General features: G+C 47.6%; 2 protein-coding genes across 3 annotated transcripts; both read left to right on the top strand.

The window, feature by feature from the left end:
• The first annotated feature begins 899 nt into the window (after positions 1-899).
• Positions 900-6668, top strand: LOC107189624 (espin). Its single transcript, XM_015578191.1, has 11 exons — positions 900-998; positions 1558-1822; positions 2542-2734; positions 3024-3202; positions 3289-3358; positions 3931-4103; positions 4745-4994; positions 5119-5510; positions 5613-5788; positions 5928-6118; positions 6407-6668. Exons 1-11 carry the CDS (start codon positions 912-914, stop codon positions 6666-6668), a joined length of 2238 nt encoding a protein of 745 aa, XP_015433677.1. The 5' UTR covers positions 900-911.
• A 1247-nt stretch (positions 6669-7915) lies between these two features.
• Positions 7916-11951, top strand: LOC107189605 (putative inorganic phosphate cotransporter). 2 transcript variants are annotated; one of them, XM_015578170.1, is made up of 9 exons: positions 7916-8247; positions 8327-8417; positions 9753-10063; positions 10166-10411; positions 10487-10571; positions 10638-10855; positions 10936-11085; positions 11167-11299; positions 11376-11951. In XM_015578170.1, the coding sequence occupies exons 2-9, from the start codon at positions 8393-8395 to the stop codon at positions 11819-11821; spliced, it is 1614 nt and encodes a 537-aa protein (XP_015433656.1). In that variant the 5' UTR covers positions 7916-8247; positions 8327-8392; the 3' UTR covers positions 11822-11951. The 2 variants fall into 2 exon arrangements, with proteins under 2 accessions (XP_015433656.1, XP_015433654.1); XM_015578168.1 differs by having other exon boundaries at positions 7916-8417.
• Positions 11952-12209: the final 258 nt, after the last annotated feature.

Genomic DNA, 12209 nt, shown 5'->3' with positions numbered 1-12209 from the left:
CCTAACGATTATTCGGAACAACCGGTGAACACACACAACGAATGATTAGATACATTCCCCTCGTTTGGTAATCGTTCCACTCGGAACCAGAGAGTTCGACGGAACGTTTTCCGTTCCAATTCCACTCGATCGCGTTATGAGTCGTGAGAAGCCGCTCGATATCACGGCTCGGAGGCACGAGGCTGGCTACGTCCTTAGGACTTCACCATATGGATCGAATCCATGAAACCATTCTCGAAACATCGATCGGTTCGTTTTCTTCGATCGGTTCTCCACGGTGTCTTTGACGCGGGAATAAACGCGGAAACCGCGTGGTTGAAACGGCGCCCCGTTCGTTTTTCCTGCCGGAGTCCGTTACGGAAATATTCATCGTCCTTCACCCGTTTGTTCGGCCAGCAGATCGGTATTCGTGCGCCAACGCCGTGCAACGAGCGCGTTCCACCAATGTGGGGAAAAGAACATCGAGGTTTCGTGCCTCTGATCCGAAAAAAGGAATCGTTTTGCGTCCTGATCGATGAACGGGTCAGTCCAATGATTATTCTTGTAAATTTTTTCCAACGTGAAATTATTTTACCACGGCACGTCCAGATATTGCCGATCGTTCGCGATAGTTTTCGTTAAGTTTGCATGGATCCTTCGATCGGGACGCGTTGATCCTCGACGATGTGGTCGTGTTGATTGTTTCCTTGTTCCGGGTAGAAAGTGACCACAGCAACCCACGGAGGAGAATCCACACGCTCTATACTCTCCCTCGATATTCCGTCGAAATTTCAAAGTTCGAAATACCGTTCCTGTAAACGAGACACGATAAAGTTAGAGCAAGGGAATTTAAGGAAGACTGAACACGACACACCACGACATGTTCCCCGTAGGTGACGAGCGAACCGTGTCGTAGCAATGTCATCGTCAGAATGGCCAGGGATCGTTCTGGTTCGGACTATTCGGAGAACATGAGCGACGCCACCACCTGCAGTTGCACCACGAATTCCATCGACAAGGCTAGTAATAACAAATACACAGAGTACAATGAGGCATGCGCTACAACGAACTACATAATTGGTTCGTAAAACCTCGTTCGTTATAACATTTAACGTTATAAATACAATCAATTGAAACTATGAACCTTCAAGATACACTATGAATACAAGACAAAGTTATCGAACTCGCGTTAGCAAAGTAATAAAAAAACATAATTTCGGTGATCGGGAATCGCTCCAAGGACCTCCCCGATTTACCAGCCAAATAATCTTATACTTCGACAAGTTTCGATACACACTAAAAACCGTTCGTTGTAGCATGCCCCACTATATTATGATAGGTCCCATCTCTCGAGCACTTCCTCCGATAGAAGAGAAGATCCTTCATAATTATCCCGTACTTTTAAATTCGATCGATCGCTCGAAAATCGTATTCTTCTATTCGAGGCACGATCGATTGGAAAAGCGTGCGAGAGGTATGCGAAAACAGCGGCAGTAGACGGCCAAAGAGCCCGTTCGCGAGCTGCCCAAGCGATAATGGTCGTCGACGGGCGACTCGGTTCCGTTCTTTTTTTCACAGTGTTCGTTACGAGGCTGCGGCATGTTCCAAGAGCCGTTCTTCCTGCACCCTCCTGGGTCCAGGCCACGGGACGGTATCTACATAAATCCTATGAGCGCGTACATCGGCGAGCCAGCCGCGAAACAAAAGGACACCACAGCTACCGGTGCAGAGTCCTTCTATCTTCACAGTCCCCACGATCTCGTCTACACCAGAATCACACGGCTGTTCACCGACACGGAGAACAAGCATCGGCACCTGGAGAGGAAAGAGGAAACTTTGACCGGTAAGTAGCGCGTCCCGCATACTTTGCATTTCTACGATCTCTCTCTCTCTCTTTCGAGCGCGCTGGTTTTCTATATACAACGCGAACGAATCGGTAGGAAACCGATTACAAAATATGGATTAATGCAGGCGGTTTGGAGAATACGGATTTTCGACCGATTCGGTAATAAAGCAGCGTTTATACTAGTCGATGGCGATAACGTTTGAATTGTATCGATATGGATTATTTGGCGTCGATCAACGACGGATTAAGGGAGGGGCTATAGGCACGGGAATCAATTTTCAGGGAAGCCCGATCTAAGCTTTCCGTTTATGGCAAGATGTAATTGAATGAAATTTTGTAGAAACAAATCTGATTAAAATTGTTAGAGTATAACATAGCATTGTTCGTTGTAAACGATCGTTATGATTAAATGTTATTTAATTTTATTGAGGATTGTCAATTTTGGAAGATTTATGTATTTTACACCCCTCCCACGCTTTTCGTTTGATAGTCCTGTGCCACAAAAAATCTTAATAGTTCGAAAAATCGTAACCGTTTGAACTAGCTGTACTCGAGATAAAGAACACATTGTTGATGGAAAACATTGTGATTGGAGAACACATTTGTTCACCTGAAGATTCGTAACTGTCTTCCTACCCTATTCCATCGATCCGAATCCATCGGTACAACGAGAATATTCGAGAGACGGTGTCAGTCGGTTTACCGATCGGTTCCAGTGAAAGTGGACGTGCACGTCAACAACGGTGTTACCGAGCGACCGTCCAGCGGGAACTGTTACGCGGCCAAGCCCGAACAAACCGTTCGCGAGCAGACGGAACACGCGTACGAGCAGATCTGCCCGCGACAGGAACCGGAACCCGGTGGCACGACCGTTCAAAAACGATTGTCCGACAACCCATCCGATGGCAGGTACATACTAAAACAAAAACCGTAAACACTTGCCTCTCGCCGCGTCGTCGATCGAGCTTCGACAGTAGAACTAGCAAAACAGTCACAAGACTGATTAATACGCTACGTGACGCAACTATACAACCACCCTAAAAGATTCAATTGCAACATTTATCGTATACCTATTCGATAAGTGTTCCGATACTTACAAACGGGAATTACAACGTCGAGGCAAGGTAAAAGGTGTTTGTCAGGTGATGTTATTCCGTTCGAGAGACACGAGAATCTCGAGTATAATGGGGATTTTCAGTCGTTCCCGTAAGACCGATCGAAGATTCAGTCGATCGAGCAGCGCGAGCGAGTCGTCGAACCTCAGCAGCAACGAGGTGCCTTGCTTCTCGTCCAGCGCTTCGACACCGTCGCTCTCGCGGCACAGCAGCAACGAACGAATCGGCAAGACGGCGAAGATCGGCACCGAATCGTCGCACGGTACGTAAATTTCCGTTCGTACGGGGTCCGCGATAAACGTATAGAAACGTTGACGAAAGGCAACACCGGGCGATATCTATTTCCAGAGAAAAAAGACTGCACCGGCTCGCAAGTAGAAAGCGAAAAGGAAGTTAAACCGGCTGGCACCGGAGCTAGGTAAGTGGAACGAGTGATAACCGACCACGACGAAAAATTCGTTAAATACGGCCCCGTGTATAATCAAAATACACGTCGATCGATCGTGCGACGATCCAATTTATATCCCATCCGGTTTCTTCACGAGACGAGTCGTTACTTGTGTACCAACGCATGTTCCTCTCGACAAGCGCTTGAGATTTTTCGCGTTCAGATCGTTTTCACGTCGAGCGGAAAAACCGGTAAGAACGCGATAAACTGGACCGATCTGAGCTTACGTACAAGTCGTCGTAGTCGGTCGAGTGTTCGATGGCTCGCTGCACACGGTCCTCCCTCATATATATATACAGGGTGTCTCATTTAAGTATGACCCCCCCCCCTTGAAATATCTTTTTTAGTTGTGAGAACGCAAGAAATATTTTAGAAAACTTTTACATTTTTTTGTATTTTCACAATTAAAAATATATTTGGGATGAGACTTGAACGAGACACCCTGTATACCTTCGTTCGTAACGGACCGCCGCGTACGGATATTAGGAAAAATCGAGCTTACGGTACTTTCTTCTTCTTCCCCGGTTGCGGTTCTTTGGCAGTTTCGCGAAACCGCCCCCGCCACCACCGCCGCCACCGCCACCGGACAGGGAGGACGTGGTTGTGCTCGTGGTGAACTCGAAGCAGACAACGGACGCAACTACGCGCGACGGGAAAAAGGACGACGAGGCGAACAGGGATGGAAAGATCGAAAACGGGCCGATTGCCACTTTAGGTGAGGCGACGAGTGCGAAATTTTTGTCAACTCTTTTTTTCTCATAATTTTTCAAGGTCCCCTTCAATTTTCTTTCAAACATTCAATTAAAAAAAAGAAAAGTAACACATGTTATGTTATAATACTTACCGAATTGAAGGTGACTTTGAAAAAATCATGAGAAAAAAAAAAGAGTTGACAAAAACTGTCCTATAATCACGTTAAAGCTCTCTAATAACAAAGTAATCTCAACTGATCACGATTCGTGGTTCACCCTGTATACTACAATATAACAGAATATGGTATAAGATAAAATGTATAATTCAGTAGTTGTAAAGTATAAATTTTTAAATCCGTCAGTTTTACGGGTTTGGTCGGTCTAGTGTTGGAAATTGACTTTTTTTCCATCCAACGGCTCCATATATATACAATCGTAACGCCAGATGGCGTTGCGCCGACGACCAATCCGTTGCAATTAAACCATCGCCGCGTCGTTGGCGGATCGCGAAGACGGGCACACACAGCTTACTAGACCATGGCGCTCATCGGGCATATAATACACTTACCTAGATTTCACTTGCCCCGACAACGATTCCTCCTCTTAAACCCCCCCCCCCTCTTCACCCGCCCACCACCATCCGTTTGCTTCTGTTTCGGAACAGCGACCAACAAGTCCGACGTATCCTGCGGCGAGCATCAACAGCCGGAAGTGGCCGGGTCTGCCAGTCCAACGGCGGACACCGAGGAAATTAAGGCGATCCAAACGGCCCATCTGGTGAACAGGCACATGGTGCTGCCGTTTATACCGCCGCAGTTCGCGAACGCGGACTCGAACACGTTACTGAAGCCGTCCGAGTATCTCAAGAGCATCTGTAAAACCACATCGAAGAGCAGTAGTCTGTCGAAGGCAAGGTCTGTGAGAGAAATCTCGGTCAAGTGGGCCGTGTATTATATCGCGCGTTCTAGGAATCGTTCGTGCGCGCGATTAATCAAACGGGCCACGTTTAAAAAAAAAAGGTGCAACCCCGTTTCGTAGGTCGGTGGACAATTTGGATATACAGAGCAGAGGGGATCGACGGGAGACGATCGCAACGGCGGATGAGGAACAAACGGAGGAGGAAGTGGCGGTAGCAGAGGGCGATCGAGGCGGAGATAAGGATAAAGAGACGACTTCGGGACCGCCACCGCCGCCACTGTCGCCACTGCAACGATCGCGACGAAACGGCGAGGAGCCCGGTACCGGAAACGGGTCCGGTACCGGTAACGGGACCACCGAGCTCGATCAATCGAACGCTAGAAACTCGCAACCACTCGCGACCATCAGTATCCAAGACCTGACGAGCATACAGCTACGCAGAACCACGGCGAAAATGAACGCTACCAAAACGTTCAACGCTCCACCGCCACGCAGTGTGTCCATGACTAACGGTAAGCGATAAAAGAGATGCGCATTGGGGCAATTTTTAAACCACCGATGAATTCTTTCTTGGTATAATGTTAAGGTGACTATTTCCATTTTTGTGGGTTCAGTTTCAGAGCCGTTCTTCGTTCAAAAGACGGATTTAATCGCGGAATTGAAAAAGACTAAAGATATTCCGGGGATCAAGAAGATGAAGGTTGAAATGGCCCAGGTCGAGAAGACGCAGGAGCAGAATCTCATGTCGGAGATCAGTAAGGCGTTCAGCGTTTCGAATTTCGTAGATCAGGTAAGACTCGAATGTCTTTTTCCTTTTTGTCACATTGTTACGTGTTCAGAACCGACGAGGTATAGTCCTCGTACGGTGGTTTTACCGCTGTTTTCGTCACGCTGTTTCACCTGAGTCTCCGTGTTTTCGCCCCGAGAAGATTCCCGAGAAGGACAGTTCCGGGAACCTGATACCGATATGGAAGCGTCAAATGCTCGCCCGGAAAGCGGCCGAACGCGCGAAGAAGGAACTGGAGGAGCAAATAGCCAGGGAGAACGAGGAGAGACGGCAGAAAGCGATTCCTGCGTGGAAGAGGCAACTCCTCGCCAAAAAGGATCACGAGGAGAAAAGGTGTGCGTGCAATACGTTCGTTTATACCCTTGAACACCCATACCTCTAAATCGTTACTTCAAAACTATAAAACTAATGGTATCTATGACTGTAATGACAAAACGCAACATGTCAGAATTTCAAAAAACATCAGTTTACTCATTCATCGAGCTGTAGAAAATAGGACTTTTTTTTGCAAAAGTTACATATTAATCGACAACAGAATTCGACATATTTTTAAAATGATGCTTGCAACAATGTGAGTTAAAGGGTTAACGAGATCTCGAGACTAATTTTCGTTACTTTCAGACTGAACCACGCGCAAACGTTGCCGCCCGCAAAGGTGGACGTGGTGCCGATGTCCCAGAAACGGGACGCCTCGCCGTCCGCGACAAATCGCCAGGAGGAACCGTCCGAACCCGAGGAGAAGAAAAACGACGCAACCACAAGCCCCCCTGGGAATCGCGTTGCCCAAGCGAATGATCCAGAGGACGAAGAAGACAACGCACAGATCATACCGTGGCGAGCACAGCTCCGAAAAACGAACAGCAAACTGAACATCCTGGACTGATCATCGAAAGCGATACACGTTCATTTTCGCGATCTGTGTTTTCGCGCGAATACACTAACGGCCGAAAGTTCTGGGACCAAGTTTGATAATTAATCTCTTAGCTACGGCTAGACTAAACGAGGAACGGTATCTCAAAAAATTTAATTTCGGTTTATTTTCTTTTTCATTAAAAAAATTTAAATAATATATTATGAATAAATATATAAATTGTATAATGATATATAAGTGAACCACTATGAGTTGCAAAAAATGACATCGAGGAAAGCCACTATGGTGTACCGTAGCTAAGAAGTGAATGTGCTAAACCTGTTTGGAAATGAATCGTAGATTGTACCGATTCCGTAAGCTTTTATTACATCGTAAACGAATAACAAGTTACCGTTCCATCGATCATAAACCCTGGTCCGATACTTTTGGCCGATAGTGTACATCGGTCGCGTGTCCCTCGTCACGGACGTTTTGTACCGTAGAAATATGAAACTATACGACGCGACATGTACATATAATACTCGAGTAAAACTTTCAATCCTACGATTCGACAAAGAACCGTCCACGTTCGGTCATTGGGAAATGGTTTTTCCCGCCAGGCCATACCTAACCCCCTACTTTTTCACAAGCTTCAAAGACCTGCCAACCCACGATACATATACCAGGGGGTCGATCCTCGGTGGAGCTTTCCACGAGAAACGCGCCAACTGGCGTCGTCTTCCAGGTATTTCCATCCTGGCGTGTGTATTATATAATACATATGTACTTTCCCTTTGCTCGTGAATGGAATAACGGTTCCGTAGGGACACCTCCGTTGGTTGGTTCTTCGGCTTCAGGTCGAAACTCCGGAGGGTTGGACAATAGGTGAACGTGGCGACGCGACTGGCTTCCCTTGCGATCGTCGAATTGGCAACGAGAGAGAGACGACAGGCTAGAACCGAGGGAGCAAGTCACGCGGCTCGAAGCGGTCGTTCGTCCCGTATATACGTGCGTGCACGTCGAAGAGTTTTCGTTGCAGACGGAAAGCGTACCGAGGAGGAACACCTAACCATTCGGTGGTTGTGTCTCTAGTGACGTTCACGGTTATACATACATATAACACATCGTGTGTTTCGTGTAACAACGGTGACGACACATCGCGACTGTGCAGAGGGGGTCTGCTGATCGTTGAAGAAGACCATTACACAGAAGTGTCTATAACAACGGTAGTAGGAATGTACCGCGAAGAGGCAAACAGGCGTGTGAACAGAATAGAGCTCCTCTGTGCGTGATCATCCGAGAGCTGTCGTAATCTGGCAACAAGCCGCTGTCGCTGCCAGTGTCCGGTCTGCGCACAGTTCGACCGGCAGCTGCTGCCAACGTCGTCGCAACCGATATATACATATATTCCGAGCGCGTGGAACGATTTAGTTAGTAAAGATAATACAATTTTGGCAACGATCTCGCTGCAAACGAACAACACACAAACATACGCCAGCCGATCTTCGCGATCTGCACGCGGAAGAAACGACACGTCGAGGTGGCGCGGCGCGACGAGGCTTATCTCCTCTCGTCTCGGCGCGCGCGCGATCTCTGAGCTACTTTCGAAAACGTACGAAAGCTTTTCTGTCCTGGTTCATTGGATTTTTCGACTTTTTCGAATCCTGACGGAGGAGTAATTGTACGTACAGGTTCCAGCGCACGGTTGCAGAGGATATCAGGACCATCTCTTCTTACGATTTTGCCGGTATCCCAGAATGGCTTCCAACCGAAATCCACTAGGTAAGAGATCCTTCGATTTGTTACTCGGTACACGTTCTCTGATCTCCACTGACCGTGACTAGCCTGAAATTCGTTTTTGTCGTTAGCGTCGACCTTTAATCACCGTCTGGGGCTTAATGACGTTAGCATTCAGGGGGCAAGGAGTTATTAAAAGTGCGGATTATCGGTCTACACGAGAGTTTCATAGTCCACGCCGCGGCCCGATCTAACGAGAAACGTCCTCGCCGACGCGTATTAATAGCGGCCCGGAAATGGTCACGCTGAAGTTCTGGGTGAAGGTCGCGGTGACGAAGTTTCGTCGCGTGTCGAAGATCTCTTGCGTATCCGTTTCGTGTCTTGTCGCGGTGGAGAGAAGCATCTCGTTTTTCCAATTTATCCAATTTCGCGTATAGGGGGAATTTTTCAATTAAAAAGACCATCAAATTCTCGAGATCGACGCCGTGAATTCCCTGCTCGTAAAATACAAACGCGAGCACCCCACTCCCCGTGGAGATTCGTCGCTCGTTGGATCTCGAGGGACGAGTCCGTTGCATCGAGGTCACGGGCGACCCTCTGATTTGTCAATTCGTTGAAACGATCGTTGCACGAATTGATCTATAAACGCGGTCTCGCGATCGAGGGTACCCACGCGTGAAGAATCAACGATGGGAACACGCACTTACCCTCTAATTTTTCTTTCGACGATGGACATCACTCTGAGGGGCAATTTGAATAGTTTCACGGGCAATTGGCAAACTATTGACATTTGTCACCTAATCGGCAACAGTTTTACCTGTGTGCTTTTTTTCTTTGCAGCAGCTATTAATGTTAAACTCTTTCAGACCTTGGTTTACCTATTTATGTTAGGGGGGCATCGGGATCTTTGAGTCGTTGAGGTGGGGCATGACCCGGAAAAGGTTGGGAAACACTGCTCCAAGTACATGTGTACATCGAAATCGGTCGAGTATCATCGAATAGAACACGCGTGTGCTCGCGCGATCCATGGTTCTGGGAAGTGACGCGTGGATCGAGACTATCCTCGAATTTGTTTGTTTGACCAATAGAAGTTCAAGAGTCCTAAAGAGGGCCAGAGTCCTAGAAAGCGACCAGAGTACCACGAGGGCCGGCTGTTCAACAATTCTCTGATAACCGAACAAATACGTTTTCACGAGAGAAAGTGGTTGTGCCTCGGACAGATCTCAACGGGTGGACGACGAGAATGAACGAGATGGACGGAAACTTACGTAAAAATTTGCTCATCGTTCGCGCACGCGACAGTAGAATCGCAACAGGACTCGACGAACCGTGAAATGTCCTCGTTGCTCGTTATACTCCAATGTTACATGTCCATTTCAGATCGGCTGACGTGCAGACAGGTGCTGAACATCATGGTGATCTTGGGTTTCATGTTCAATTACATGTTACGCGTGAATCTAACGATAGCGATCGTGTCGATGGTCGTGCCCGATAACGACCCGTCTCATCAAAATGGATTCAACTACTCGTCCTCCGGTGCATGCGGCGTCCACCGGGGAACCGTGATTGGCCCCGGTTCGCTGAAGCACACGACGATAGGGGAGACGGCAACGGTTCCGATCCCGGTGAATTCATCGAACCGCACAAGCCACCGTTCCTCCTCTCCATCCATGGATGCAGAGAAAAAACCTGTAAGCTATTTTTCTCCGTTCAGTATGTGTCGTTTACCGATATTCTCAGTCTAAAACAAAAGAAAAGAGATAGAGAGTAAGGGGTTTGTTTTCGACCTATAGGAAGAAACGAAACAGACGCGATACCCGTGGAACGAATACGATGTTAATATTGTCTTGGGAAGCTTCTTCTGGGGTTACATCTGTACAGAGCTACCGGGCGGAAGACTCGCGGAGACTATAGGCGCCAAAAGAGTGTTTGGGTATAGTATGCTGGTCTCCAGCGCTATAACGCTGCTGACCCCATTAGCAACGACTTACGGCTATGTCGCGGTTGCTGCTTTACGAACAGTCCTTGGATTTATGTTGGTACGTATTCGTATTTTTTGTTGGTTTCCACAACAATTTTCCATTTCCCTCGTTGACATCGTTTCTGTAACGCAGGGCGCTACTTGGCCTGCCATACAACCGATGACAGCCCGATGGATCCCACCGACGGAACGCAGCAAGTTTGTCTCCAACATGATGGGTATGGTATTTGTCGCAGAAGGCTTCTAAAAGAAAACTAGATTATAATCCATCCGATTCGTTTCAGCCTCGTCGCTCGGAGCGGCGGTAACTATGCCGATCTGTGGATTTCTGATCGCTTCCCTGGGATGGGAATCGGTTTTCTATGTAACCGGCGCGATCGGGCTTCTATGGAGCGTGTCCTGGTTCCTCCTGATATTCGATTCTCCCGCCGAACATCCGAGAATCTCCGACGAGGAGCGTCGTTACATCGAGGATGCGATCGGTTCGAGCACCGTGACTAAGGTAAATAAAAAAAACGGACGATAAACTCGACCGCGATCAAAAGTCATTTACAATCGGTCCGTGTGGACTCGCGTTTCCAGGGTCTACCCGTTCCATGGAAATCCATCTTCCGGTCAGCTCCAGTCTGGGCCATTGTAGTCACGCACGGATGCAGCGTGTTCGGGTATTTCACCGTTGTCAACCAATTACCGACTTACATGAAGTACATTCTGGACTTTAACATTAAACAGGTAAGGTCCTGTCATCTGGACGTCGACGTTTCTCTTTTGAATCACTCGGGTTCTTATCACATCCACCATCCTCTTGCGTAGAATGGAATGCTTTCCTCGCTACCGTACCTGGGTAAATACATTTTCGCTGTAGCGACGGCTTCACTGGCTGATCATTTGCTGAAGAAGAAGATGCTGTCGGTGACTGCTATTCGGAAGATATTTACTACATTTGGTGAGTAAACAAATAACGTACGTTGTGTATGGATTCGACAATTCTATCGCTGATGTTTCCATCGGTGCTTTTACAGCTGTGATGAGTCCAGGCCTGTTGATGATCGCGCTGGCGTATCAGGGATGCGATCGTGTCGCCTCAGTGGCGATTTTCACAATCGCGTTGACCATCAACGGCGCTGTCACGGCCGGTTATCTAGGGAACGGTTTGGACATCGCGCCAAACTTCTCCGGAACGATTTTCGGCTTGGCGAACACTCTCAGTTCGTTGGGCGGATTTCTGAGCAGCCACATGGTCGGCTCGATAACGTATAAGAATCAAACGTACGCGCAATGGACCATCATCTTTTGGATCTTGGCAGCGACCTACTGTACCGGCGCTCTGACCTTCGCGATCTTCGGCACTGGTGAGCTGCAGAAATGGAACAATCCCGTCGTGGCGGATGCACGGAATAAAGAAAACGACGAAAACGTCCTCGATGTCGAAGAATCGCTGCCTCTGAAGGGCAAAACGATTTCCTAACGAAAAATTCGTTAACGTTAAGCGATTCAAAGTTAAACAAGTACAAGTATTACTATGTAATAAGGCACGCTTCAATTTCGTGTACTCGAAATGAGTTTTGTAATTTATAAATGATCCGTCGTTAACGAACTGAACAATTTTAACAGTTGTACGTATTTCGCTATTTCCACCATTATCTCTCCTATATTCCTCTATAGTCCGCTCATATTGTTAATATGCATCGCAATGACAATTGTTCTGCTTCATTCCCTCTTTATCACTTCTTGCCGTGACCTGCTGTATAGAATTGATCGTTCACGATAGGATCGTGACGTTATCATGGGCACACTATCCCAAAATTTCATTCGTACTTTTCGTGGCCAACACCAGAGAGCAGTATATACACGTA

This window comes from Dufourea novaeangliae, unplaced genomic scaffold, assembly GCF_001272555.1.
Source record: "Dufourea novaeangliae isolate 0120121106 unplaced genomic scaffold, ASM127255v1 scaffold165, whole genome shotgun sequence".
Classification (NCBI taxonomy): domain Eukaryota; kingdom Metazoa; phylum Arthropoda; class Insecta; order Hymenoptera; family Halictidae; genus Dufourea; species Dufourea novaeangliae.
Note: the sequence above shows the minus strand (reverse complement) of the source record. Positions and strands in the feature narration are given on the sequence as shown.

Bases quoted from the DNA above. Each gene is read 5' to 3' on its own strand.
- LOC107189624 (XM_015578191.1), top strand. From the start codon at position 912: ATGGCCAGGGATCGTTCTGGTTCGGACTATTCGGAGAACATGAGCGAC. The intron at 5,511-5,612 runs GTAAGCGATAAA...TTGTGGGTTCAG, and splicing joins CAGTGTGTCCATGACTAACG to TTTCAGAGCCGTTCTTCGTT. The intron at 6,119-6,406 runs GTGTGCGTGCAA...CGTTACTTTCAG, and splicing joins AAGGATCACGAGGAGAAAAG to ACTGAACCACGCGCAAACGT.
- LOC107189605 (XM_015578170.1), top strand. From the start codon at position 8,393: ATGGCTTCCAACCGAAATCCACTAG. The intron at 10,856-10,935 runs GTAAATAAAAAA...TCGCGTTTCCAG, and splicing joins GTTCGAGCACCGTGACTAAG to GGTCTACCCGTTCCATGGAA. The intron at 11,300-11,375 runs GTGAGTAAACAA...GTGCTTTTACAG, and splicing joins GAAGATATTTACTACATTTG to CTGTGATGAGTCCAGGCCTG.